General features: G+C 49.8%; 1 protein-coding gene across 16 annotated transcripts in view; it reads right to left on the bottom strand.

Moving 5' to 3' along the window:
* CELF2 (CUGBP Elav-like family member 2) overlaps positions 1-24,151 on the bottom strand; it is a 507,218-nt gene that overhangs the window by 51,720 nt on the left and 431,347 nt on the right. For all 16 annotated transcript variants that reach the window (XM_059404082.1, XM_059404086.1, XM_059404079.1 and 13 more), the window contains 3 exons: positions 15,765-15,899; positions 7,512-7,591; positions 3,227-3,385 (listed from right to left, as the gene is read on the bottom strand). In XM_059404082.1, the coding sequence (XP_059260065.1) occupies positions 3,227-3,385; positions 7,512-7,591; positions 15,765-15,899 (374 nt within the window). The remainder of the gene's footprint in view (positions 1-3,226; positions 3,386-7,511; positions 7,592-15,764; positions 15,900-24,151) is intronic.

The following is a 24,151-nucleotide window of genomic DNA, read 5'->3' as shown; positions in this document are numbered from 1 at the left end:
CCTGTGCACGGCTGCCCAAGGACACCTGGGACCACCTGAAGCTGGTCTTCCCTGGTGGGGGGGTGGGTGGGACATATGACTGGCCAGAATTTAGAATTGTCTGGTGTAAGGTACAATGACACTGGGCGTTGACAGGTAGGTCAGCTGCTTTTCAAAACACAAGATCCCTGCGTTGGCATCTTTCCCTGGTGCACTCGAAAACACATCTCACCCCCCCCGAGTCAGCGGGCACCCCAAGATAAAGGCCTGTGCCTACTGTCCTCAAGTGCTCCTTTACTGGTCCAATTCAGCTGAATTAGAGGCTAACTTGGGGGCTGTACTGTTGACCTAGATTTTTTTTTTTTAAGATTTTATTTATTTATTTGACAGAGAGAGATCACAAGTAGGCAAAGAGGCAGGTAGAGAGAGAGGAGGAAGCAGGCTCCCTGCTGAGTAGAGAGCCTGATGCGGGACTCGATCCCAGGACCCTGAGATCATGACCTGAGCCGAAGGCAGCGGCTTAACCCACTGAGCCACCCAGGCGCCCTGACCTAAATTTTTTGATACCTGCTTTTTGGGAAGGTAGATCAAGACAGACATCGCCGTACAGAGCAGCGAGCATCTAGTTATCCTCGCTCCAAAGTCCTCAGACACCGGGAGGCCCAGGTTCACCAGACTTGTTACTGAGAAATGTGATGATACTACGTGCTCAGGAGGACACGACCGATTTGTGATTTTACAAATAGCTTTGAGAATTTGTTTGGAGCATGGCAGAGCCACACAGAGAGTCCCTCCTCTGGGTCAGCGCGGCAGGAGACTAGCAAGCGAAGTCTACAGCTGGGCAGGACTCAGAAATGGGCTCCATCCAGGGGCCGAGAAGCACCAAGTGGAACAGAATCCAGTGGCCGATCTGGCCCGAGTCTCGGTCACCAGGATGGTAAGGAGGTCAGCAGGGACAGGTCCCAGAGCGACATCTGTCATGTTTACTCATCCCTTTGACTTGCTGAAAGGCGCTGCCGAGGGTTACACATAGACTCAGACACACACACGGGGAACGGCGAGGAGGGAGAAGTTAGGGATTAACTCTTTGCACGGACAGAAATTCCTTATTTTGATTTGATTTCATGGGTTTCCCGTTCTCTGGTGGTTATAAGCCCTTACTCTCTTTCCTCCCAGGTATGTTTAAAAATTAAAGTGAGGTAAAATTAAATTAGCTTTGAAGCTGTTTTGAGGAATTAATAATTCCTACTGAGGTATGTGGAAGGATGTGGGGTGGCCTTGAACTATATCACCCAGGATTCTGTCCACGGATGGCCATTCTCTGGTGGGCCAGAGTCAAAAACCCTTCATCCCACAAGCAGGGGATGCCTAGAAAGCCAAGGGCTCTTCCGACGAAATGGGTCTTCCAACGGAAAGGGACATAATGCACATGGTCAAGAATGGATGAAAGCCCACAGTAGGAGCAAACGTCATTCAGATCATAGAAAAATATGTTTTTATAAATGATGTGGAGATGAATTCTTTTTCAGGGTACGGAACAATGTGCAGCTGTGGTCAAAGAAACACATGCTAGAGACAGTCGTCTGCCGTGGGGCGTGGGAGAGGGGCCGGAAGTTGGGGGACAGGCGCAGGAGTCTGGGTTTTTAGAAACGGTGGAGCAGGAAGCTGGATTCTTAGAAATCATGAAAAGGTGAGCCTGACATCCATCTCGGACACCAATTCTGGTATTCACAAACATGGTCTATGAATAAGTGAAAAGCACAAGTTTGGGGCAAACAAATGACTGTTCAGCTCATAAGGCATCAACAAGATTCCTTTCTTGTTTCATTAAATTTCAGACAGAGAGACCAAGAAAACAATACGGCAGAGCAAATCTGGGTTGTTTTTTGTTTTTTGTTTGTTTGGTTTTTTTAAGCAAGACCTCTGATGCAATCGCTCCTGGGGTCTCTGTGGCTAGGACTCAGAAATGGCCAAAAGGCAACGGAAAAGTCAGTCAATGCTCTTACTAACAACGCGAGCGAAGATGGGAGAAGCAGGCGCCGCCTTCGCTGAGCAAACGTGCACTAGGAGGTGTTAACAGCCAGACTGCCCTGAGCACGGCCGGGCGGGCACAGAGAGGAACGGGAGGCACAGCAGAGGGCAGGAGTCCCCGCGCGCCAGCAGCTCAGGCTCGGTGAGGTTGCAAAAGCTCCTGGAGCCTCCTTCCTCGCCTGCACCGGCCCGTTCCCCCGACCTACCCTTCACGGTTGGGGGGCTGTCGTGCAAGTTGTGCAGGCTAATGGACCCCGCGGTCCCGAGGGGGACAGTTCAAGTGCCAAGTGGCAGAATCAGGACAGAACACGCATATACACACACGCACGCGCCCCACACGGGCACACGGGGCAGGCCAGGGCACCAGCCCCAAACTCGCGATGCAAATTTACAGTCTTCAGTTGGGGGGGTCCAGCCTGCGGGAGCCGAAGCAGGAGCGCGGGCTAGGGTACCACGGGTTCGTGGGGGTCAACTAGAAACAAATAAACACCTGGACCCCGTTAGCTGCCTCCCGCCTCACGGGCACTGAGGTCAGCACGAGGGCCCCTCCGAGGCTACCCGAGGATCCTGCCACGTCCACGGCGGGGGGTGGGGGGGGTCATTGGTCTGTGCGAGGTTTAGCTTGTGCCACGGGAACTGTATTCCACAGCGACACACGGTATTTTACGGGGGGGGGGGGGGGGGGGTTGAAAGAATTGGGTTTATCTGCCCCGAAATAGGATCTCATGTTTGGGTCCCAAACTGATGAAGAAACGTTTGATTTCGTCACTGTGGTTCTACAGGGAAGGGCCAGGACCACCGAATGGCCAGGCCAAGGGGGCTTTGGTGGTGGTCCCGGCGTGGACTGTGCTCACCTCTCCGGCCAGACCGGCCTCGGGGTCGCTAGCCTGTCCTCAAGCGTGCCACCCCCTGTCATGCGAGACGTTACAAGGTCTCGGAAACAGTGGTTGGAAACTTGGCCTCGTGGGTCTTGGCTCAACGGACCTCAGGCCAGAAGGAGTCACGTCCTGATGCTATTCGAGTTAACTCGGACAACTACCGGGCACCGACGCTGATCTCAATCATTTCCCCAGATTCGAAACGGTCCCACCCGGAACTCTTTTGAGAACTTTGTGTGTGTGGGGGGTGGGGGGTGAGGCGCTTTGGGGAGGCCACAGTGGGGACGGCCCCCTCCGCCCTCTCGGGGACCCAGCGCTGGCCCCGGCCGGGCACTTACCGCCAGGTACTGTGGGGTGAGTCCGCCCAGCCCCGTCAGGTTCCCCCAGGTGGCAGTGTTGAGCTGTTGCATCTGCTGGGCCAGCTGCTGCTGGAGGCGCCTTTGCTCCTTGTCCTTCTGAGTGTCCGCGAACTTCACTACGATGGGCGAGGAGCAGCCCTGTGGTCAGACACAGCGGAAAGTGAAGAGGGGGGTTACCGCCTGGCTGAATCCTCCCGTGACACTCAGCACTGGACCTAGCTCTCCCAACTATCTAGGAGCACATGGAACCTTCTGGAAGGATTTTTGTTTGTTTGTTTGTTTGTTTGAATGGCCTGATATTCCTTCTTCTTCTCTGACCAGTACCATCAACCGAAAATTCCAGATACTGCCACTGGTTTCTCGGGGGATCTGGCGGTCGGTGAAGCCAGTTGCTTTCTTGCTCTGCTTATTACACTGCCTCGCCTCCTGTCTTCGCGTGTCTTCCTCCAACCTTCCCAGGACCTCCTTAGAGACAAGAGACCTTATCAACGTTCTTTAATGAAGCTTCATGGTTCGCTTGCCTGCAAGACAGACTTGTCTGTGTGTCTGCCTGTCGGGCGGAGGAGGCGCGGGGGACAGGAAGGAGAGATACCGCGCTGGGAAGGAACATGTCCCTCGTTCTCGTCTTTATTTTTTCCCTCTTTCCATTGCCGGGGCTGCTGTTTTGGACTTTGGAGCGCGGGAGTCCTCCCGACGCAGCAGTAGAGATGGGAGAGGAGGGTTTTGTTTTAGGAAACGTGGATGGGGGAGCAGGAGAGCTTGAGGGCGCAGGCCCGGCCCAGCGGCCCAGGGAGGCCTCTCTCCCTTCTCGAATGTATCTACTCTAACACCCGCACCCAGGGCTCCCGCACCCCGCCAGTCTCTGCAGCGTATTCTAGTGAAAGCAGCTGTGCGGGACGTGGCAGGAGGCCTCTCCCTGGCTTCTCTCGTCAATGGAGCTCACCGTTCTAGGGGCTTCTCTTCAGTTTCTGTTCCCTTTAAAAGGCAGCGAGTAGGGGCAGTGGGGGAGTGCGTGGCCAAGGGATACAGACTAGAATGAATTCATGTCCGAGATGGAGAAACTCATTAGGGAAACTAAGGGTCTGCGTTTCCAGCAGGAAGACGTCCCTCCCTGAGCGGCTCTGGAACATTCGCCCCTCAGCCAACAGGTGGCAGGAGTTCCTCCCTCCTCACCCTTCCCTCTCTCTTCCTAGGGCTTGCCTACACATCTCATCACCATTAAAGCTGTGGAGGTAAAAAGAAGTCATTCTACCTGGGTGATTAAAAAAAAAAAAAAAACTTTCATTGAAACTCAGCATGATAATAGACCTCTCTCTCCCCTCTCAGAAATTTTATATTCCGACTTAAATGAGCTCTCTTTCTCGTTCCCTTCCCCTTGGGTCATTTTTCTTTCTCCTAGAAAACAAACCTGCATGTGCTTTTTTTCTTATCACCTTGAGTAGTTACTGGGGATGTAGCTGTGAGTATGTGTGGCTACCATGTCTGTTAGGAGCAAAATTTTTAAAAAATGTGCGAAAAGCGAGGTGGCTGGTTTCAGTTTGAACTTGCAGCGTCCCGGTCTTCAGCACGTAGCCGTGGCCACAGGACAGAACGTTAAATGTCAGTCAACCGCGTGAAAATAATCTTTCCACCACTTAAAAAAAAAAAATCTATACTTCATTTTTCTTCTTCTGCTCCATATTTCAGCACTTCGTTGCTTGAAAGAGAGCAAAATACTCTGAAGATGGAAATTAGACAGAGGGAGAGTTTTGTATGGAAAGGGCTGTTACTGTTGTGTCTAATTTGTTCCATAAAAAAATCATAGCATCTCCTCCTAAGAGTACCTTTACTGTTTTTTTTTTTCTCCCTTAAAAAAAAAAAAAAAGATAAAGAAGCAAAATATAGGTCCAAAATAACTTGTTTAAGCCGATTGGAGGAAAGTGGAAAAACAGAAAGTATGATATAAAAATTTTTTAAAGAACATGTTCTTTTAAACTTTAACATTCAAATCATTTTGAATTCAAGTTTCTTAGATAATACATCTTGGTTAAAGATGTGAGCCAGAGTCCTGAAAATAACAAAATTAGTTAAAAAAAAAAAATCCAACAAACTTCGGTTGTACAACTATAATGTGACTGGCATATGATAAAGTCTTCCATTTAAATGTCAATATTTTTTAAATTCAATGAGAAATTTCAATGTCTGAGGGTCCCTCTGTCTGAGCCTGGGTGTTCCAGATTTAAAAACAAGTTGTACCAAATTTGATTAAAAAAAAAATTACAGATGTCAATACCAAAGGGTCAAGGATTTCCTAAGAATGAATATGCCCGATTCTCTCCTGCAGATTCTTTTCATTCTGAGCCCTATTTTTCTTTGGTTCTGGTTCATACCCAGGTCTGTGCTACGTTCCCGAGCTCTCTCCCTGCGGGAACACAGGAGAACACAGACCAGCGTCCTCTGCAGCTTGACTCAGGGGGCCCTGATGGAGGAACTGGGGTTAGAGCTGAAAGAATTTAGGTTAAAAAATCATCTAAGGTACCAATCACTAAATTACAGGAAATAAAAATGATTACAGAGGCACATGTATGGAAATTAATAAATACAGGTGAAAACTTTTCTTTTTTTTTTCCTTCCCTAACCATACTTTTTGATCTCCAAACTGAAGGGTGGCTGGGTTTCAGACCGATCCCAATAATGGAGCAGCCGGAGAGAAAGTGGGGGACAAACACAGCATCAAGTGTGACTGCACGTCGTACAAGACTGGATCCCTAGGTATTTCAAATCCTGCTAATTATCTCTTATTGTGGCCGATTTTCACCTGAGCTCGCCTTCAGGTAGGGGGGTGTGAGTGTCTTAAAAATGCATTGCACTGAAAGGAAAACACAGTGATTATATAAGATATGTTAGGAATATCAAAGTCAAAATGAAGCTCAAAAAAGACAATAGGCTTTGCAATGCTGATATCAAAACTCAGAAAAGTACAGGAAACACTTAATGACAAGGCCATGCACACTCCTTGCCCCCCTGGTCCACCCACCTTCCGTCTCACTGTAAAAAAAAATTGCCCACAAAACATGACGTGGAATGATCACTTAGCTCCCAGCATGCTTTGGGAGATGCAGCATTGCAAAAAACAAACAAAACAAACAAATAAAAAAATAAAGAAAAAATAACCCTCCCCACAGAAGGAGGTTAAAAAAAAAAAAAAAAAAAAAAAAAAAAAAAAAAGAAGCGCAAACGATCCGTAAAGAAAGTTTTGCACATTAAATAAAATTGAAAATATTTTGCTTTCCAGAAGATGAAAACGTAACTTCAGGTAACACCACAGGGCCACCTTGAGAAAAGATCACCTGTACACAGATATACAGGGTACAGAACATGCACTCCCAAATGATTCTACCAGACAGTACAGAGTAAGTCACAGCATATCACTCTTGGAATGCTTTTGTGCAAAATTCTGAAAGGCCAGACCCAAATCACAGACTAGAAGTACAGCGCCATCTATCTACGTGAGTGGGCGAAACACTCACATCGGCGTATCTAATCTTCCCCCAAAGCCACTATCTCTCATTAGGAGACCAGATTTGAGCCTTCATGTTTCTTTCATCATGCGTTTTTGTTTTTGTTTTTGTTTTCAAAAAGACGAATCTGATTTTTCAAGGGATTCTCGTCCATTCACATTTTCACTGGTTAAACAATGTAGGAGAGGTATTAATTTTCTCCCGACATTCTTGATGCAAAAACACAATTCTGTTGGACTAAAGAGAACTTGAGTCCACATTGAAGGGAGGGGGAAAAAAAAATAGAAAGAAAAACAGAAAAAGGAAAAAAAAATTAAAAAGAGCCCCGTGACTGGCACAGGAAGGGGCTGTAATTTGGAGGGATGGCAGCTAAGGCTGACTCTGTACCAACCCCGGACCAGGAACGGGCTGGGTCCTGGAGAGGCCGAGGAGGAGTCGTGGTTTACATCGCATCATGACTGCTGTGCGGCAGGGCCCAGGGCCCCTGCAATAAAAGGCTCAAAAAAATAATGTACAGCACGTGGAAGGTTCTACTAAATGCATTTCAAGTCATTAGGGGAAAAATTCAGAGAGCGAGAGAGAGAGAGAGCGAAAGAGAGAGAGAGAGAGAGAGAGAGAGAGGATGAAGATGAATGAATGAATGGGAGAGATGGTGGAAGTGTCCGTCTGTGATTGTCACTGAACAATCCGCACAGGAGAGAGCTGCTTTACCATTCCCCATCATTTGCACAAAGAAAACAAAGAAAGGGCAGATGATACAGTACCTCCATGGTCTGAGACTGATGCATGGCTTTGATTGCATTCTGTGCCATTGCCCTTGTAGAAAATGTGACAAACGCACAGCCTGTGGGAAACAAGGGGACAGGGAGCAGGAAAGACAAAAAACAACAAGACAAAAGGGTTGGACGCTTGTTAAACCAACACAGTCTACGAGAACTGCCACAGGACGCCACTGTTCTCAGTAGTACATAAAAATCAACAACTTCTCTCTTGGTTTTATCTTAGTTTGCTTTTGACTCACAGTGCTGACTTGCTAATCTGACCAAAGCAGAAAGATTTATTTATTGACTAGTTTATTTTTTTAAATGGAGACGAGGGGAACGTAGTTGGGCACTTTTTAAAATTTTTTTAAGCCACGGGGAGTCTGAAATTAGCAAGATCTAGTCTGCATTTTCTAAAATAAAAAGTTGCTATTTTACATTTTTCTCCTTGGCTGATCATATCGACTCAGGGCATCCACACATTCAGGTTTCTGGATTTCAAATTCTAGTGCTGATTTTTTAAGCAGCAAATAATAAAATCCTCGACACCCAGAGGCCAATTAGCAAATAAAATTCCAAAGGCTCGGAATGTCAGCAAATTAATACATCTGATCTCTTCTGGGTAGTTAAAACATATACATGTATACGCATACACTGATGTGATTCAGATGCAGAGAAATGTACCCCATCCTGCAGGACCTGTTTAGTGATAATTATGAACAAAAACAAATGCTCTGTTACTCTCAGAATCGACAATAGCGCATATGAGGCGAAACTTTAAAACCTGCATTGGATTTCTAAGTTGTAGAAAATCTTTAGGATTTTTCCAAGTTGTGGTTTCTGCTATGCATCTGGGATCTGACCTCAGGTTTAACATCCACCAGACAATGTACAGTTCTCTGAACGCTTCCGGTGAGACCCACTGAACTTTCCATGGCTCTTTATTTCTTGTGCCGTAAAATCACCAGAACCCACAGCGCCTGCCCCAGTGCCTGGTGGCAGGGGCTAGCCACCGTGCAGGTCGCTGTTCCAACTACATGGCTCATTGCCCTTTTCACTAATAAAAACACTGTCTGCTGAAATTTACATTTTCTTCATCGTGCACCCTTGGGCTTCTTAGAGAAAAAGACTGTGAAATTAATGCAGATTCAGGCTGATTTTATAATAATACCACAGCACACTAAAAGCTTAGCTAAAGCAATGCAGACTTATTTCACTTATGATCTCTAATGACTTTAAAAGTGCATTGATTTTCAGCTTCTTTAGCTCTGCACAGTTTGAACTTAGGTATCAGAGAATAATTTAGTGTTCCACTCAATTTCTTCAAAACATTATTATTATTACTACTTAAAAGATTTCCAAATGAGGCAGATCTAAACACCGAGAGACGGGAGCCTGCTGTCATCTCAGAGTGAATGCAGGAAAGCGGGATACTGGCATCTGCAATGCAAGATTATTGCCCCTGTGGCCAGTAAACCAAACAGAATGTTCTATGTCCAAAAAAAAAAAAAAAAAACAAAACCCCAAACAAAGAAAACAAACAACCCCCTCCCAGCAGATTGTTTGGTTTATGTAAATCAATTTGTGAGCCATAAAATATATTTTCTTCTTTTGCTCTACCTGAGTACCTGGTGAGATTATCAAGTCAATACTGTATTAGCACCTTTTAATCAAACAGCAATAAGAGAAAGCAACACCTGCCCATTATCCCCAAAGCACAAAAACATCCAGTCATGGAAATAAGTCAATGCATTTTTTTTTTTTTTTTTTTTGCATCATGCCGTAATTTTGAATACAACAAAACTCTGAGTACACGGGAGAGTCCTCTCTCATTGACTTCCCAGTTATGCTGGCCTCAAGAAGCCTGAGGTCTAGCTTGCTGTGAATGCCGAGCGGTTTCGTACTCTTCTCTGACATTACAGCAGCTAGTGAAGCTGACTATTTAAACACACTGCCTGCTCCTCCACTGGCTGTAGCTTCTGTTGTCAGGGAAAGCGATCTGGAGCCTTCTTTGAGGCATCTAGAAGGTGTGTGTGACAGCGTGCGACAGAGGACAGCACGTCTACAGGCTTCCATATCGTGACTCAGCTCTACAATCCGAGAGCCCCAAAGTTACCGTCTGTCTCCGAATAATACCCCTTCAAGAACGTTGTGATTATCATCGGCATCGTTAACGGAGGCGAGAACACTAGGATGTGTCTTCTTCCGTTTCTTGAGACGACAATGGAATTATTTGCTTTTGTAAATTCTCTAATGGAAATATACCTGACGACATCTCTAATGGTATCTGACATCACGTGAAGCCTGGCCTAACTCTGCTTTTAATAGTCAAGAAGGCTGTTTCATTCACTTTATTTGCTCTGATTATCCAGGAACATGTGCCAAACTGACAAGTTTCTGAATGGAGGTTAAGAATGCATTAAAAAAAAAAACACACATATAAAATGTCAACAGAAATCAATAAGGCACAGTTTATGCATTTACCACAATTTCAGAACAAGGAGAACTTTTTCAGTAACTTAGTGAGAAAGATACAGCAATTAGCAGGTCTCAGAAGTATTAGCAATAGAACCATAAAATTCCATCTCTATAAACTTGAACGACTGCTCTTTCCTCCCTTAAACTTGCAATTAAAAGCTTGACTGATGTTTCGAATTACAGAACCCCTACTGCATCCCCTCAAAAAAGAGTATCTGACAAATCTGATGACTCCTTTAACCTTTTTACTCTATTGGCAGTGGTGTAGGACGAGAGAACCTGTTGCGTCAGGGGCTGTCAAATTCGGGCTATGTATGGTGTTCAGTTACTTAAGAAGGAAATTACCGTCGTTTGTAAAGGGAGGGCGCGTGTTGGAAGCTTCCCTCCCTCTGCCTTTCTGAACTTCCACAACTTCAGAACCCAATGTTTCATGGCCGGGTAGCTTGTTAACCTTCGTAATTTCTGCTCTAGTCCTCTGGTGAGATGTTAATTTTCTTTTCCCCATCACTGAAAACATGGTGGTGGCTTTAGGATTACGCCTCAGATCTGTGGCTTTTCACTAATATAGGGTCATATGAGCTTCTTCCGTGAAGACTGGATGCCAGCTTCTCTGACCTTGTAGAGTTGGCCCTCCACCGTTCTAGAATGTCTCAGGGTCAGCCCTCCTCTGTTCTAGACGAGTGGATGTCCTGTCTCAGTAGTCAGTTCTCTGGCTACTGACTAAAACGCAGGAGAAACTAGAATGGGGCCAAAAAGATCCCATGTACCAAGATAAATAAAGCTTTAAAAAAAAAAAATTTTTTTTGTTGTTGTTTTTTGTTTTGTTTTGTTTTCCTTAGGTAAGGTAGTCTGTATATCATTGTCTTAAAGCTTCTCCATATACGTAATAATAGCAGAAAAAATAAAGGAAAAGTCTGTCCTTAACTGTGGCCAATCTGTCATTTACCTTCCAATTACTTATTGTCTCTACTACTTTCAGAATGTCAGAGCTTCCTCACAGAAACGAAAGGAACCGAACTCCTCCTCGTTCAGTGAGGTCGCCTTCTTGCTGCTAAAACAGATAAATGATTGACTGGAGAAAGGTTTCTCCAAGTAATTTCCTCCTACAGACGGGATCTAAGGAAAGCACGTGGCCCTGTCACAGAGAAGATTCTGGAACACATCTATTACACTTGTCATCTCAACAGAAAAGCTGTCTTACGCTCAGGTGTTCTACCCTTTCTCTCAGCGGCAGGAGAGTTTTGAGAGAACGAGATGAATTCTTGGTCTGTGCCAGAAAAAGCCAGAGAGCGAGCGAGCGAGCGAGAGGGGGAAGGAAGGAGAGAAGGAAGGGACTTTTTAAAAGCACGTCTAACGCCAGGGCCTCTTGCTTTTCTGCCTCTTCTTTCAAAGAGAAGCAGCAGCCTGCTAGATTCCAAACAAGGAGGGTAATTTAAAATAACTTGGGCAGCATGAAAGCACTTGCGGCCTAGGGAAGACTTGTTTATAAATTCTCGTTGTGCCAGAGAAAGTTCTTAATGCAGCCAATTTTCCTTGTTGTAGCTTGCTAGCAGTGGCAGAATTTATGAAACGTTCCTATCACTACCACACGAGAGCTTCCCAACTACCGTGCGAATGGACCATCCCCAGGGTTGGGTTAGTTCACTGGGAACCGGCGTGGAGAGACAGCTGGTCCGTGCTGCCCGAGGCTGAGGGCAGAGGGCGACTTACTGCTTTGCAGAAATCTCACCCTCGTGAGGAGCTTCAGAGACTGCCCTCAGAACGACAAAATACAGTTCATAACCCCGGGGTATTTGATACGCGTTCCTCCGTCTGTTTAGATGCTAAGCGGGCACGCCTAAGACGTCCTGATCAAAACCCAGTCCGCTCCAGGTACGTATTTCCAAAGTCAAAAGCCCTGTCCTGATATTCTGATCAGATATAATGGAAACAAATGAAGATTTAAGGGCTAAAGCCAGTCTGGGCTTGCCAACAGCCCCGAAAATACTGCCGATTTCATTTGTCAAGGGTTTTGGCAGGAGGACGTTGGAACACTGTAAACACAGCTGGAATATTCTTAAACAAGCAGAGAGTTACCTTACATGGCAGTGCAGATCTGACTACACTTCACGGGGAAAGGAAAAGGAGAGAAACTCTTTCCTGGTCTCCGAGTTACGGAGAGTCGTTGCCAGGGTGCAGAAAACAAGCCGTGTAGACTATATCCAGACAGCCCATTCTGACTGTGGGGTTACAGGTAAGTGAGAACATGTGCATCTTAGGAAACCAACAGGCTGAGGGGACACTGATAAATAAATTCACTGGTGGAGAAGACTTCCAGCCTAGATTTTGAGAGCAGATGCCCCCTCTGACTTCCTGTGCATGGGCTCGTGGCATCCTGCTGGCTTTCTCCAAGAAGGTCCATTCGGCAGGCCTGGGAGGCTTGCCTGCTGTTGCAGAAGGATCTGAGTATCATGAAGGGGCTGGAAAACACCTCAAACCAAGTTTTCCAAATGAGAAAAGGTGGCAGAATGGGTTACTGGCCCCAGAGGGGAAAATCCATGCTTAGCTGCGGGCACATTGCATAGAGAGAGTCAGACTCCTGATGCTCGCTGAGCGCTGGTTTCAACGTGCTTGGTAGAGGCCAGCTGCTGGTCCATGCGCAGCCATAACAATTCCTAGCGAGGGGTGGGCTGGGGGGGGGGGGCTGATCTGGAACATGCCACAAATTGGGGGGCTTGCAGAGTCCTGATGGGACTTTACAAATGCTCTTTCTTGCCAATATGGACATGACGATTTTTGTTTTAATGATGGTGATTCTGAGCCAAAGTCCAGAGCTGTGGGTCCCGGCAGCCCACCACTCCGCATCAGTGGGGGAGCCCTGATCCTACAAGTCTGGGGAAACCTTGGCTTCGCAGCCTTCAGGGAGCAAGGGAAGCCATGGAGATGGCAGAGAAGACCGGACAGGAGACACGTGGCGGAGAAAGCCAAGAACCGCCTCTTTTGTCTTCATTCTTGGAGCGGAAACGGGCAGGAGTAAAGCCAGGAAAGTGAACCAGTGCTCTGGACCTCTCCCTTGCGACCAAACGGTGCGAGTGCAAAACCTTTTTCCTGACTAGCTCATACGCAGTTTAGCATTAGAAGGTGCTTTCCAGAGCAGCTCACCTTTCTTTTCACTTAGTTTTTATTTATTTGTTTGTGTCTCAAACAGCTGAGCTAGCAACAGGCAGGGAGACGGGAAATGCTGAGCACCCTTTATCTGCAGAGCCACTAATGGGAGACACTCATTAATATTTGATTGAAAACTGCAATTCTTTAATGAAAGCAAAATAGTGGCATGAAAGAGAATTGTTCTTTTCACAAATACACTGATTCAGGAGCCATGCCCTGTACCCGGGAGTCCCTGCTTGAAAAACCGACCACTGTCCAGCTTTGTATTTCAGAACAAGAGGTTATAAATGAGTATTTCCTTTTTTGCCATAGGGAATTCTCATCAGGTCCCCAGATGAGGAGGAGGAGGGGGAGGGGAAATAAAAAGGGGGGAGGGAGGATCTGCTTTTTACACGGAGCCATCATTTGCATAAAATGCGGGTGAGAATGCTCCCGACACTCCTGCAGACATCGGCCTCTCTGGTGCCCTCGTGTCTGCGGCCGCGTCCTGCTCTCCCCGGCGGGCCCGGGCGCCTGGCAGATCTCATCCGCGGAGAAACGCCGTCGGCTCAAGCTGCTGAAGATGCTCCTTGTTACTGTCTCCCCTGGACAGTCGGGGAGAGTGTCTGGGGGCCCCGGGCCCGCAGAGGCAGAGCAGGAGCCGAGGTCTCTCTTAAGCCAAGCCCTGGGACAGGAGCGGGGCAGCTACGGTGACTGCTGCCATTCACAAAGGGGTAAACTGAGGCACAGAGCTAGGACGAGGAACTCGGAAGGCCTGGGACTGGATCTCGGGGTCACTGACCTCTGGGCTCTATAAATTTCACCACGATTAAGTGAAGGGCCTTGCTTTCTGTTCTGTCCCCCTGCTACATGCCTTGGGGAAGGCGAAACTGCCCAGACGGGCGTGTGGCTGAGAATAAGGGGAGAGAAGAGGGGTTCGGACTGCTGCGTTGGCCGTGCGACAGGGATTGCAAAGACAGGATCACATGTCCCTTCTGTGTTTGCTTTTCCGTCTAGCCTCACTGCCTTTTCCCATGGGGTTCTCCTCTACCCGGGGTTGGTCCCCTCGAGCGGGTGGGTAGCTCTCACAACTGCTGGCAGAGTCAGAGGACCCCAGGCGACAGGAGAGCTCTTGGGGAGCGGGTGTGCCGGAGTGGAGATCACAGCCTCCTCCTACCCCCCTGGGGCTGTGTGGCCACGGGCCTGGGCGGCTGCCGTGGGTGACGCCGGTGACCGCGTGGGTGGCGAGCCACGGCTCGGGGTCTGCAGGCTAGGGTCCCGCTCAGGACCCACCTGGGGCGGCCGTGGGAGAGGCCCGTGTTTGCAGGGAGGCAGAATGATGACATTGGCCACTCTCGGGGAACGGCCCAGGTGTCACTCTCCTGCCTCCTTCCTTTTAAAACCACCTTCGGAAGAAAACACGAGCCCTGCAAGCTGGAAGCTGTTCCGCCTCCTTCTACTGTTCCCTCGACTACCTCCGTGCGGGGCTCTGGAGGCGGGTGTAGGCGCGAAACCTTCGTGCCCTGTGCCTTCCCCTCTAGCACTGACATCGTGAAGTTTCGTGTCTCAAAGTCAAAAGAACAAATGTTCTTCCCCACATGGTGCTGCGGTTAGCTAGAAGGAGGGAGATGGGTGAACATCAGTGCTTTGAGACGTCAGGCCCGGCCTTTCCTTCCAGCACCGGGAATGAGACGGCAGTGCTGGCCCAGAACCAGAGCCCGGGAACGACAAGAAGTTTCTCATCAGCCCCGCGGAAACCGCATCAATGAGCTTATGAATAGAATGAGACCCTCTCTGCGTTACAAACGTGGGGATCTCTTAGAAGAGGTGAAAAATATGTCGTATGCCTACGCTCTGACTGCAGCCTCCTGGGCCGTCTTGGGAAACACAGTCTGACGGGGATGGGCGCCGGTGACCGCGCTTCCCAGTGGTTGAGGAAGGGTCTGTGTGGCGCTGTCCGAGGAGAGGAAAACACAGAGAGAGGGGTCTTTCCAGTTCCCTTGGAGCGCTGCTGGTGCTAAACTGCTGGTTTCTGTCAGTGCTCGAAGCCACCGCCCCTGCTCCTGTCACGGTGACAGAGCTGAGCCTACAGTCTCCTGGACCAAGACACCTCTCTGCCACTTCATGAACTTCCCCGATCGGGCCTCCAGGAGCTCTGATCTTGAAAATAAAACCCTGATAGCCCGAGACGGGCCCATCTCTTCTGAGCCCCTGCCTGCTCTGCACTACACGGGAACACTTATGTCCTCCCCTGGTTTCTACCGCTGTCGGGTTTCTCCTGGGCACAGGCAGGGAGCCAGAGACCGAGATGAAAACAACCCATGTCCTCTTTCCTCCTCCACATCTCTCCCTCACCCCCAAAACGTACTTCAGTTTGAGGTCGGAAGGGCTGTACCACGACAGGGCGGCCCGTCGGCTTCCCCGCTGGCCGGGAGAGCCTGAGACAACACGCTGGCTTCCAGACCTTCTCGACCTGAGAGATACAAGGCGATCCCTTCCGCTACGGTGAAACGCTCACGGTGGATAACTTGACCGCAGGGGACACGTTACAGGGTAACCTCTTGCTGCGTGCGGTGGCTACGTCTACCTTGACTGTGACACAGAGTTCCAATTAGCACGTAAGCGGGGAGACTTGATAGACGGCCCACTCACCTCGACTCAGCCCGTCGGGCCCCCGGAGAATCCGGCATTCTTCTATCTGGCCGAATGGAGAAAACATCACCCTGATATCGTTCTCGTTACATTTCTTCGAAACCATTCCTATGAACAATTTTCGGTCTTCCACGGCTAGGGGATAAAAATAACGAATGAGCAAAGGCCATTCTCATCCCTTTGCTTGTAATCAATGCCTCATTACTGCACCAAGCCGGGGGTGGGGGGGGGGGCTCATGTGAGAGGAAGCGGCGCTCCAAGGCCAGCCCTTCCGACTTGCGGGCCTGCTTCCTCCTCCACAGCCAACCCCGCCACCCTGCTCTCCCCACCCAGCCCTTCCTAGACACCGCTTTCCTCTGTGAGCTCGTCCTGACCCATGCGACACCTTCAGAGGACACCAGATGCTGTGAAGTCCCAACCCCCGCCCCACCCTGTTGGGCAACTCGCAGAGCTTCGGGGACAGGTTAAGCCCCACGCGCTGGCCCAAGGCTACCGTGGCTGAGACATACGTGGGAATGCGCCTTTGAATTTTTCTGTAGGTGTTCTTTTAACTTGAATGACCGAGAAAGAAGAAGGGTCAGGGAAAGAAAAATAGGACGAACAGAGGAAGCATGATAGAAAACACAACTTTTAAAGATTTTATTTATTTATTTGACAGACAGAGATCACAAGTAGGCAGAGAGGCAGGCAGAGAGAGAGGAGGAAGCAGGGCTCCCTGCTGAGCAGAGAGCCCGATGCGGGGCTCCATCCCAGGACCCTGGGATCATGACCTGAGCCGAAGGCAGAGGCTTTAAACCACTGAACCACCCAGGCGCCCGAGGAAACACAACTTTTAATAAGGCACTTGTTGGAAAAAGCCTTCTCCCCCAATTTCAAATAGCTTGGCCCCGTGGATTCAGACAATAAGGAGATAAGGGAGATGCTCCTCTCTCTGGAAAGCCAGTAAATGACCTGCTGTCGGTCTGTCCGTCCATCTGTCACACTGGCTCTGCAGCTCTAACCACGACAAAGCATGGTCTGCATTTCTGACTGAAGAGCAAAGCCGCTGTAGGGAGAGAACGCGACTGTGGCCGCTGGAGAATCCCACCGGGGTGGCGCCACGCTCGGGCTGGAACCCAGAACAGAAAAGACCAACCGCTCTGCTCTTGGCAACCGGAGCCAGGACTCTCGAGGACCAGAAACGAGTTCAGGTGTCATGACAAGCACACGCCAATTCCAACCTTGGAAATGGCCAGGAGGGAAAGACTGGGAAAGGTTTGCCTCTGATGACTTGGGAGATCTTCCTCAAAATCTACAAGCTTGCGCTCAGGATAAGAAGCCTACATTTAGCTTCAAAGGCTCAATTATCACTGATTTCAGGACAGCATTTGCAGCCTTTTTTAGGAAAGAGCAAAAAAAAAAAAAAAAAAAAAAGAGAGAGAGAGAGAAGCCCCCTTCCAGAGGTCCACGGAGAGGAGTCTTGCTTATTACTTCTTGTGTTGCATTTTAATCCATTTCTTAGAACTGCAAGCAAGGGCAGCCGGCCAGGCAGCACCTCACCCAGGCTGGCTCGGGAAGGGCCCTGCCGTCCATCGCTGTGTGAGTCGTATCTCACCTTTGCTCTCTAATGGGTTCTCATCTCTGTCTCCCTTACTCTTGCCCTGGACAGTCTTCTTTTCATTTAAACAACAAGAATGCATTTTAGACTTTGTAGGGTGAGGGGACTCTTGGTGCATGAGTCCAGCTGGCTGGGTTGGGGCAGGATCGGTCAGGGAAGCAGGGATGGGGCCCGGGGAGGTGCCCTCTGGAGCGGCGCCGTCCAGGAGGGGAACCGATCAGTCTGTGACGTCCGCTGCAGTAGCTGAAGCCTCGCGTGGCTCCTGAGCACTTGAAACGTGGCCAGCCGTGTGACTGCGAAACTGCATAGTTACTGTGATTTAACTGCAACTAATTTAAATTTAAAAAGCCACAGGTGACCTTCTAGAGGACAGTGCAGCTCTGAGAGGCCCCTCCCCGGGCAGTCACTGGAAGGGAGTGATTTGAAAGAGGTTTTCTGTCCTTCTAAAAGATACCCCCCAAACCCCGTGGGACAGGGAAAGAACTTGCCTGGGGTCACTCAGCAAGGGGGGGTCCTAGCCTGGACCACACCTGCTGTCCCACTCCTGGCTCCTGTCCTGTCTCCTGTGACGTTTCCTAGGAGAGCAGAGGAGGGAGAGGAAGCCTCCAGTGGACAGCAGCAGGGCCGGGTCAGGAGACCTGCCTGGTCCCAGCCCTGCCACCTCGTTGATGCGTGACCCTGGGGAGTGAGAGGACTTCTGCGGACCTTGGTCTGGTCACCCACAAAATGGGTTTAAATTCTTCTCTTTCCTTGATGTCCTTCTTAAGGAGCAAAGAGAGGGGGGCCCTGCTACATGGCTGGGGTGACTGAAGTACTTGGGGGTGGGGCAGAAATGCTGAAGCCCAGAATCCCACCCTCCAGCTGCACTCTGCCCTCAGCAGCTCCTGAGTCAGCGCAGAGAAACCGGGGCGGGGGGCGGGGGAAGGGTCTGAGGAACCCGGGCGGAAGCTGCGACGCCGTAACACCATGAGTTACGGATCGTGCGCCAAGAGCTGGAGAAAGGCTTGGCAGAGGAGGATGCGGCATCTAAGCTGGACTTCAAGGAGCAAGGGCGAGCCTGGGAGATGCGTGGGGGCAGCGCACGGTGGGACGGACCGAGGAAAGCAGCCAGGTTTCGGCACCACAGGCATCATTTCCTGCTGCTCCCGTCGAGAGGGGCCCAAGGTGTCAGGACAGGAACACCCTGGGTTAAGCCTCATCGGAGTGGATGTGGGCAACGGAGTCATTGGGGGAAGCTGGTGAGGACCTGGCTTCCTCCCTTAGATGAAACAATCTTACACTGAAGCTCTTTTCTCGCCCATCCGTGTAGGTGAGCTTCCAGAGATCTACGGAAAAGTGGTGGAAGGAAGCATCTGTGCTCACCAGCACTGGGACCACCAGGGGGACGCGGTGGCCCAGAGGGAACACAGCATCCCCCCCGATGGGAAGGGATGGACTGAACATGGTCGCGCAGGGAGCGGCAAACTTCGAGTCGCAGTCGTGACCTCCCCCTGCGCCCCTCACCATCCCTGGGACTTTTACGGGAGGAAGCTGTGGCTGGGATCTTGAGAGTGAAAAAAAAAAAAATTCTGCTGAATTTCTTCTTATCCCAAAGGATCCCCTTTTGGTTCTTTCAAACAGAAGCAAATGATAAATTCCCAGGGAGTCCTTGGTTTCACTGGGAAACCTATCACGATGGCACAGGGCTCCGGCGGATGCTGGTATAAGCACAGTGAGCAGCTCCCGAGTAAACAGAAGAATGATTTTTTCCTAAGATGTGTAGTAAGAACTGGAAGCCATCTGCCAACAAACCCTGGCTTCCGAGGCATCCCGCCGGCTAAACCCGGGTCAGGAGAGGGAAGAGAATGCTCTCTTCATTACCAAACTGTCGCTAAGGAAATAGAACGGAAACCTACACCATCCAGACGCTCTCCGACATGCTGATGCCCTCCCGTGCACGTGCCCCGTCAGGGAAGCTGGATGTTTGCAATCCCTCGACCGCCCTAGTCCCCCGTGGTCCTGACAGCTGGGACCCTGTATGCTTTAAAGGGCAAATGCAGAGAACCGCTCACTCTCTGCTTTCTTCCCCCCTCAAATTTTCCCGGTGAAAACTTTTCTGTAGAACTTAGTCCTGGCATTCCCAGCCTGAGGATCCCTAGGCGGCTTTGTCAGCATTTTAAACAAACATAATTATCCTGCGTTCACTGAACTTTCCATCGATTTTTGATGAATTTCTTGGTGGGGTTTATTCCTCCGTGTCCATAGGCAGGCAGCGGCTCACTTTGGTTTCCAGTCCACAGGAATGTGGATTGCTTAAAGGAGCATACTGTGTCTATAGTATTGTGTTAAGTGCTTTACGGGAATTTAAAAAAAAAAAAAAAAAAAAAAAAGGAAGGAAAGACTAGGTCCCTGTCCTGCAGGGGAAAAGCCTACTTTCTTTAAGGCTACCTGACAACTGGCCGAGGGAGGACACCTTTCACACCGTGCGCCGTACAGGTGGGCTTGACCCCATCACCTGTTACGAAGGGACGTGAAGCTATCCCACAACCAGCGACCATTTCAAGTTGTCCTTCCGTGGTGTGGGAAAGGGTTAACATTTTAAGTTTTAAGTGGGGACTTTTCTAAGTTCGGGGAATAGAAACTTCGTTTCTGAAAAACCCCTAATTGTGAGTCTGTGCGAACGCCCTGGTGTACAATCTGTCAAAGTCACACCTGGATTCAGGGCGGCCTGAATTAATTAACAACTTTTCAATGTGTTAGTGCTAACATATGGCATTTAATTACTGCCTCCAAATCCGTGAGTCTCTCCACTCCGAATTTCAAAATTATTTCTTCCTCGTCGAGTGCCTCTGAAGGTGAGAGAATGGGGGTGCCCACGAACCCCATCTTTGGCGGAGGGTTGCAGGCCTCCGAGCTCCCTGACCATGTTCCGTCATATGGACCCATGAGCTCTGAACTCAGGGCACGGACGCCAGGGGTCTGGGAGGCCTTGGGAAGAGAGGGCTTACTTGGCATTTCTGGATGTGGGGCTCCAAGCAGCGCCGACAAGCTGTTAGGTCGGAGGGTTAAAGCAGGGGCATTTATGCTCTGTCTACAGCGTCAACTAAAGCAAAGTAGAGCAAAACAAAACAAAAACACCAACTCTCTCAAGCAGGGGCATGACCCAAGAGTGAACACTGGTTTGTACTGGCTGGTTGCTGAGACCCCCAGGCCCAGAACCGAAGGTGACCTCTGCGGTTTTCTTAGCACTCACTGCCAGACTGACTTCAGATCCGGCAACTGACTTTACTTTTCCATCTTGCACAGCTGGTACCTTTTTCTGCACAGCAAACAAAGCTGGAAAAGAGGCCCTCCCATGTACACAGAATGAACGATGGTGGCCCTGTCTGCACGAGGGTATGTTGCCATCTGGAACCCATGCCTCCTCAAGCCTCTGGCCTTGCCGCTACCGAGAGTACGTGGTGTAAGCATGGCAAGACAACTTGGAATCTGAGCTTTGGGTATTTATTCACTGTGTTCTTCCTAAAGACCCCAGCACTTTACTGCTGATCCAGAATGGGATTTTTTTTTCTTCTTCTTCTTTGAACACCTGCCACAGTTAGAAGCACCAGGGCAGAAGTAAAATGCTGTGAGTTTGCAGAAAGATGCTAGAGACTGCAGCTTAAATCAGAGCCAATTAAGAGAGCAGGCTCTAGGAGGCCTGGAGATCTGGAAAGCCCATGCAGGAAAATCCTGAAGGGCACGGCAGATCCGAGGGAAGCCCAGCAGGTCTGGGCTCGCCATGGAGGTTCTCTTCGTCAGAATCTCTAGATGGACAAAAGGGCTTCCAAGAGTGATTGCTTTCTGGAATTCATCTGTCCATCACTAATTAATCCGTGATTAGCAGCCCTTTCTTGCTCAGCAAATACAAAGTTTCCGAGAGCCGAACACACTGATAATGAAGATGGTAACTGTCTAAACTGTGATGAGTCCTTTGTGCCGTCCGTAAATGTCAGCAAACTCAATAAAGGTGCAATTAGAGCTCGTTATCTCCCTTTCACAACTCCAGGAGCTACCGAGAGCATCTGGGCCAAAGAAATCTTTGTGCTCTCTGAGCTTTGGAAACTACGCTTACCTGTCAAAACTGCCATGTGAAATCAGAAAGGACTTGCACCTTTTAACACTTGCTTTAGAAAATGATGCGACGCTCCTGATTCCTCGGCCAGGTCCGAGGAGAACCCTGAAGCCCGCTCAGTCTTCGCAATGCTCGGCATAGGCTTTGCACCTCCATGAAGAAAAATGCGTTAAAGGGCGCTTTTCATCTGCTGATACTTTTTGAACCACCCCCCCACCCCTGCACTGAAATGCAGAAAGTGAAGGTCGCTCCGCAAAGCAAAGGAAGATCTGGCCCAACGAGACGGTTTACAGAGGTGGTTTTTCCCTTCGTGTGTACAGAGCTATGCCTTGCGATGAAAGGGAGCCTCGACTGCTCAAAATGCAGGAGCACAGCTGCCTCAACCAGCCACACGTGCGTGGACGACCCGGCAGAGTGGACATTTACTAAGGGCCGGGTATCACGTGAAGCTCTTTGCAGATGTCAACTCGTGTGCTCCCAGAGCCACCCTGAAAGTTGGGCGTTACACGAGTTCAGACTGTGGACCACGCAGCCCCTCTCACAGCCAGAGATACGGGGGCTGGGTGAGGTCACAGGACCTGCCCAAGGACCCAGCTAACACGTGCAGGGTCAGGGGTCAAGTCTGGGCTCCTTGAAATAGCTTTTCCCGGGTACCCTGAGCTGCTTCCCGGACAGCGGTGTTTTCAGGTAACTTCGTGTCTTAGTGAAACAGTGTTTAATCCTGCTTTGGCTTCTGAGATTGTGCAAAATGGCTGGCTGACAGCAGTCCTACTCTGTTGCTGTGGTTCTGAACCCGGAGCGGACATCGGCCTCAGCGTCCAGAACCGACCCTGGGAACAAGATGTGACGTCCAGGCAGCTAGCCTAGGGAATGGATTCTCTGAGTCAGGCATTGTGTCCATAGAGCAGCAAATGCAGAAGAAGAAACCCTTTCATGGTCCCACAACCTGGGTATGTCAGGTCAAACGTTTCCAGCCGTGTTCTCCCCTTCATCCTGCTTCTATAACGGTGATGTAAGGTTCAGAAATAAGACAAAGCTTCCGTCGCGGCCCTTGTCCTGAGACAGGCTAGAGAATTCAGGGTCCAAAGGAAAGGGAGCATGTCTTAGGGGCCAGGAGCTCCCAGATGACCTTCAGACAGGGTTCATCCCCCAAATACACAACCCCTCTCTCCCAGGAGGAACAGAATGGACTGTAAATGTGCACTTCTGGGGTAAAAGGCTCAGGAGTCAGCATGGGCACCTGGTCTTCCACCTGTCGACTCTCTCAGTGCGGAGCCAGAGAAAAATCTGGGAGGTAACAATAACCCTTATTTTATAGAAGCAGTGGTGTACCATTTGCAAAACACTGTTGTATCTTACGTTGAGTCTTTAAATTGAAAAAAAAAAAAAAAAAAAAGCCAACCTACGGGGTAGTGACCATCCCTCCCACTCATGAACGAGGAGATCCAAGTTCAGTCGTTAAGTGACCGTCAGATCAGCAGATTCAACGTCAGTATGTTCTGTGGGGGTCAGGACAGTGTCTCTGCAGTCTTTTCCCTTATTCTGCTTTAGACCTGGGGCCACAGCCAAGCCCAGCCCAGCCCCAGGCAACAGGCCTGGGGCACAGGAAGTCATCACAGGGTAACTGCTGAATTCTGGATGCAGGGTTTGGGGTACACAGTACAGGAAGGAGGGAACAGACTGTCAGAGGGGCGGTGGCAGAGAAGTCGGGGTGGGGGTGGGAGGCGGGCACCCAAGTCGGGTCCCTGCAGACCACCGGGGGGCTGGTGGCACCACGCCATGACTTGGAATTTACTTCCCAACTTCCGAGTCTGTGAAGAAGCCAGAAAATGGGACGCGCTGCAATTAGCAGAAAGTACCTTGTGGAGAGAGTTAGACCCCAATCATAATTTACATTTGCAGATATGCAGATCTCTGAGTGCATGGCTTCTGCCCTGATTACTAATTAATGAGCTGCAAACCTGCCTGTGGGAGCAAACAGTGCTGATTATGTTGGTCTGGGGGGACGGAGACGTGCCGCGGTCTGAGAAGGTAGAAGATTCCTTGAACACACACTTCAGTGCATTCAAAGAACAAAACGGGGACAGAAGACGGATATAGAGGGAAGCAGCAAGTTGGGGGAGACAAAGTGGCTGTTGGCCCTTCCGCGTCACGGAAAGGTGCGTCTCAATGATTTCACAGACCGTGTCCCATGCATATGTTAGCACTGAGCATCCGTTTCAGTAATCAGCTGGCTGAATTCTGAATGAATTCGGATGCAAATGCATCGGTACAACTTAGAGGAGAGTGCCAGGGAGGAACACACCGGAGAGCGGGGTTCCTGGTGGGCGAGCCCGTTCCCCCTCCTCTGCTCTGCACACCCTGAGGTCCTTCCTCCCTGTTGGGTTTCCTGGGCTGCATGGTCTGTGGGTGGGGGACCAACTAGAGGCAAAGGCCACCGAGTCACCACACAAAGCAAGCCCTGAACAGAGGGGCACAGAAAACCATTTCCCGTAACATCTTCACACATCTCGACACCAGAGACCTACGAGGCGGGAGAGCGAACTTCTGCAGCCTCCAGGTGCAGGGCAAACCCCAGGAGCAGCTCCCCTGCCTCTCCCGGAGTGGAGGCACGTGAGGCCGGCGCCTCCCTCCCCCGCTGACTTCCTCATTGACACAGACAGACAGCAGTACACAAGACAGTCGGTCACCACCTAC

The sequence above is a fragment of the Mustela nigripes genome, chromosome 6 (assembly GCF_022355385.1).
Source record: "Mustela nigripes isolate SB6536 chromosome 6, MUSNIG.SB6536, whole genome shotgun sequence".
Lineage (NCBI taxonomy): Eukaryota > Metazoa > Chordata > Mammalia > Carnivora > Mustelidae > Mustela > Mustela nigripes.
Note: the sequence above shows the minus strand (reverse complement) of the source record. Positions and strands in the feature narration are given on the sequence as shown.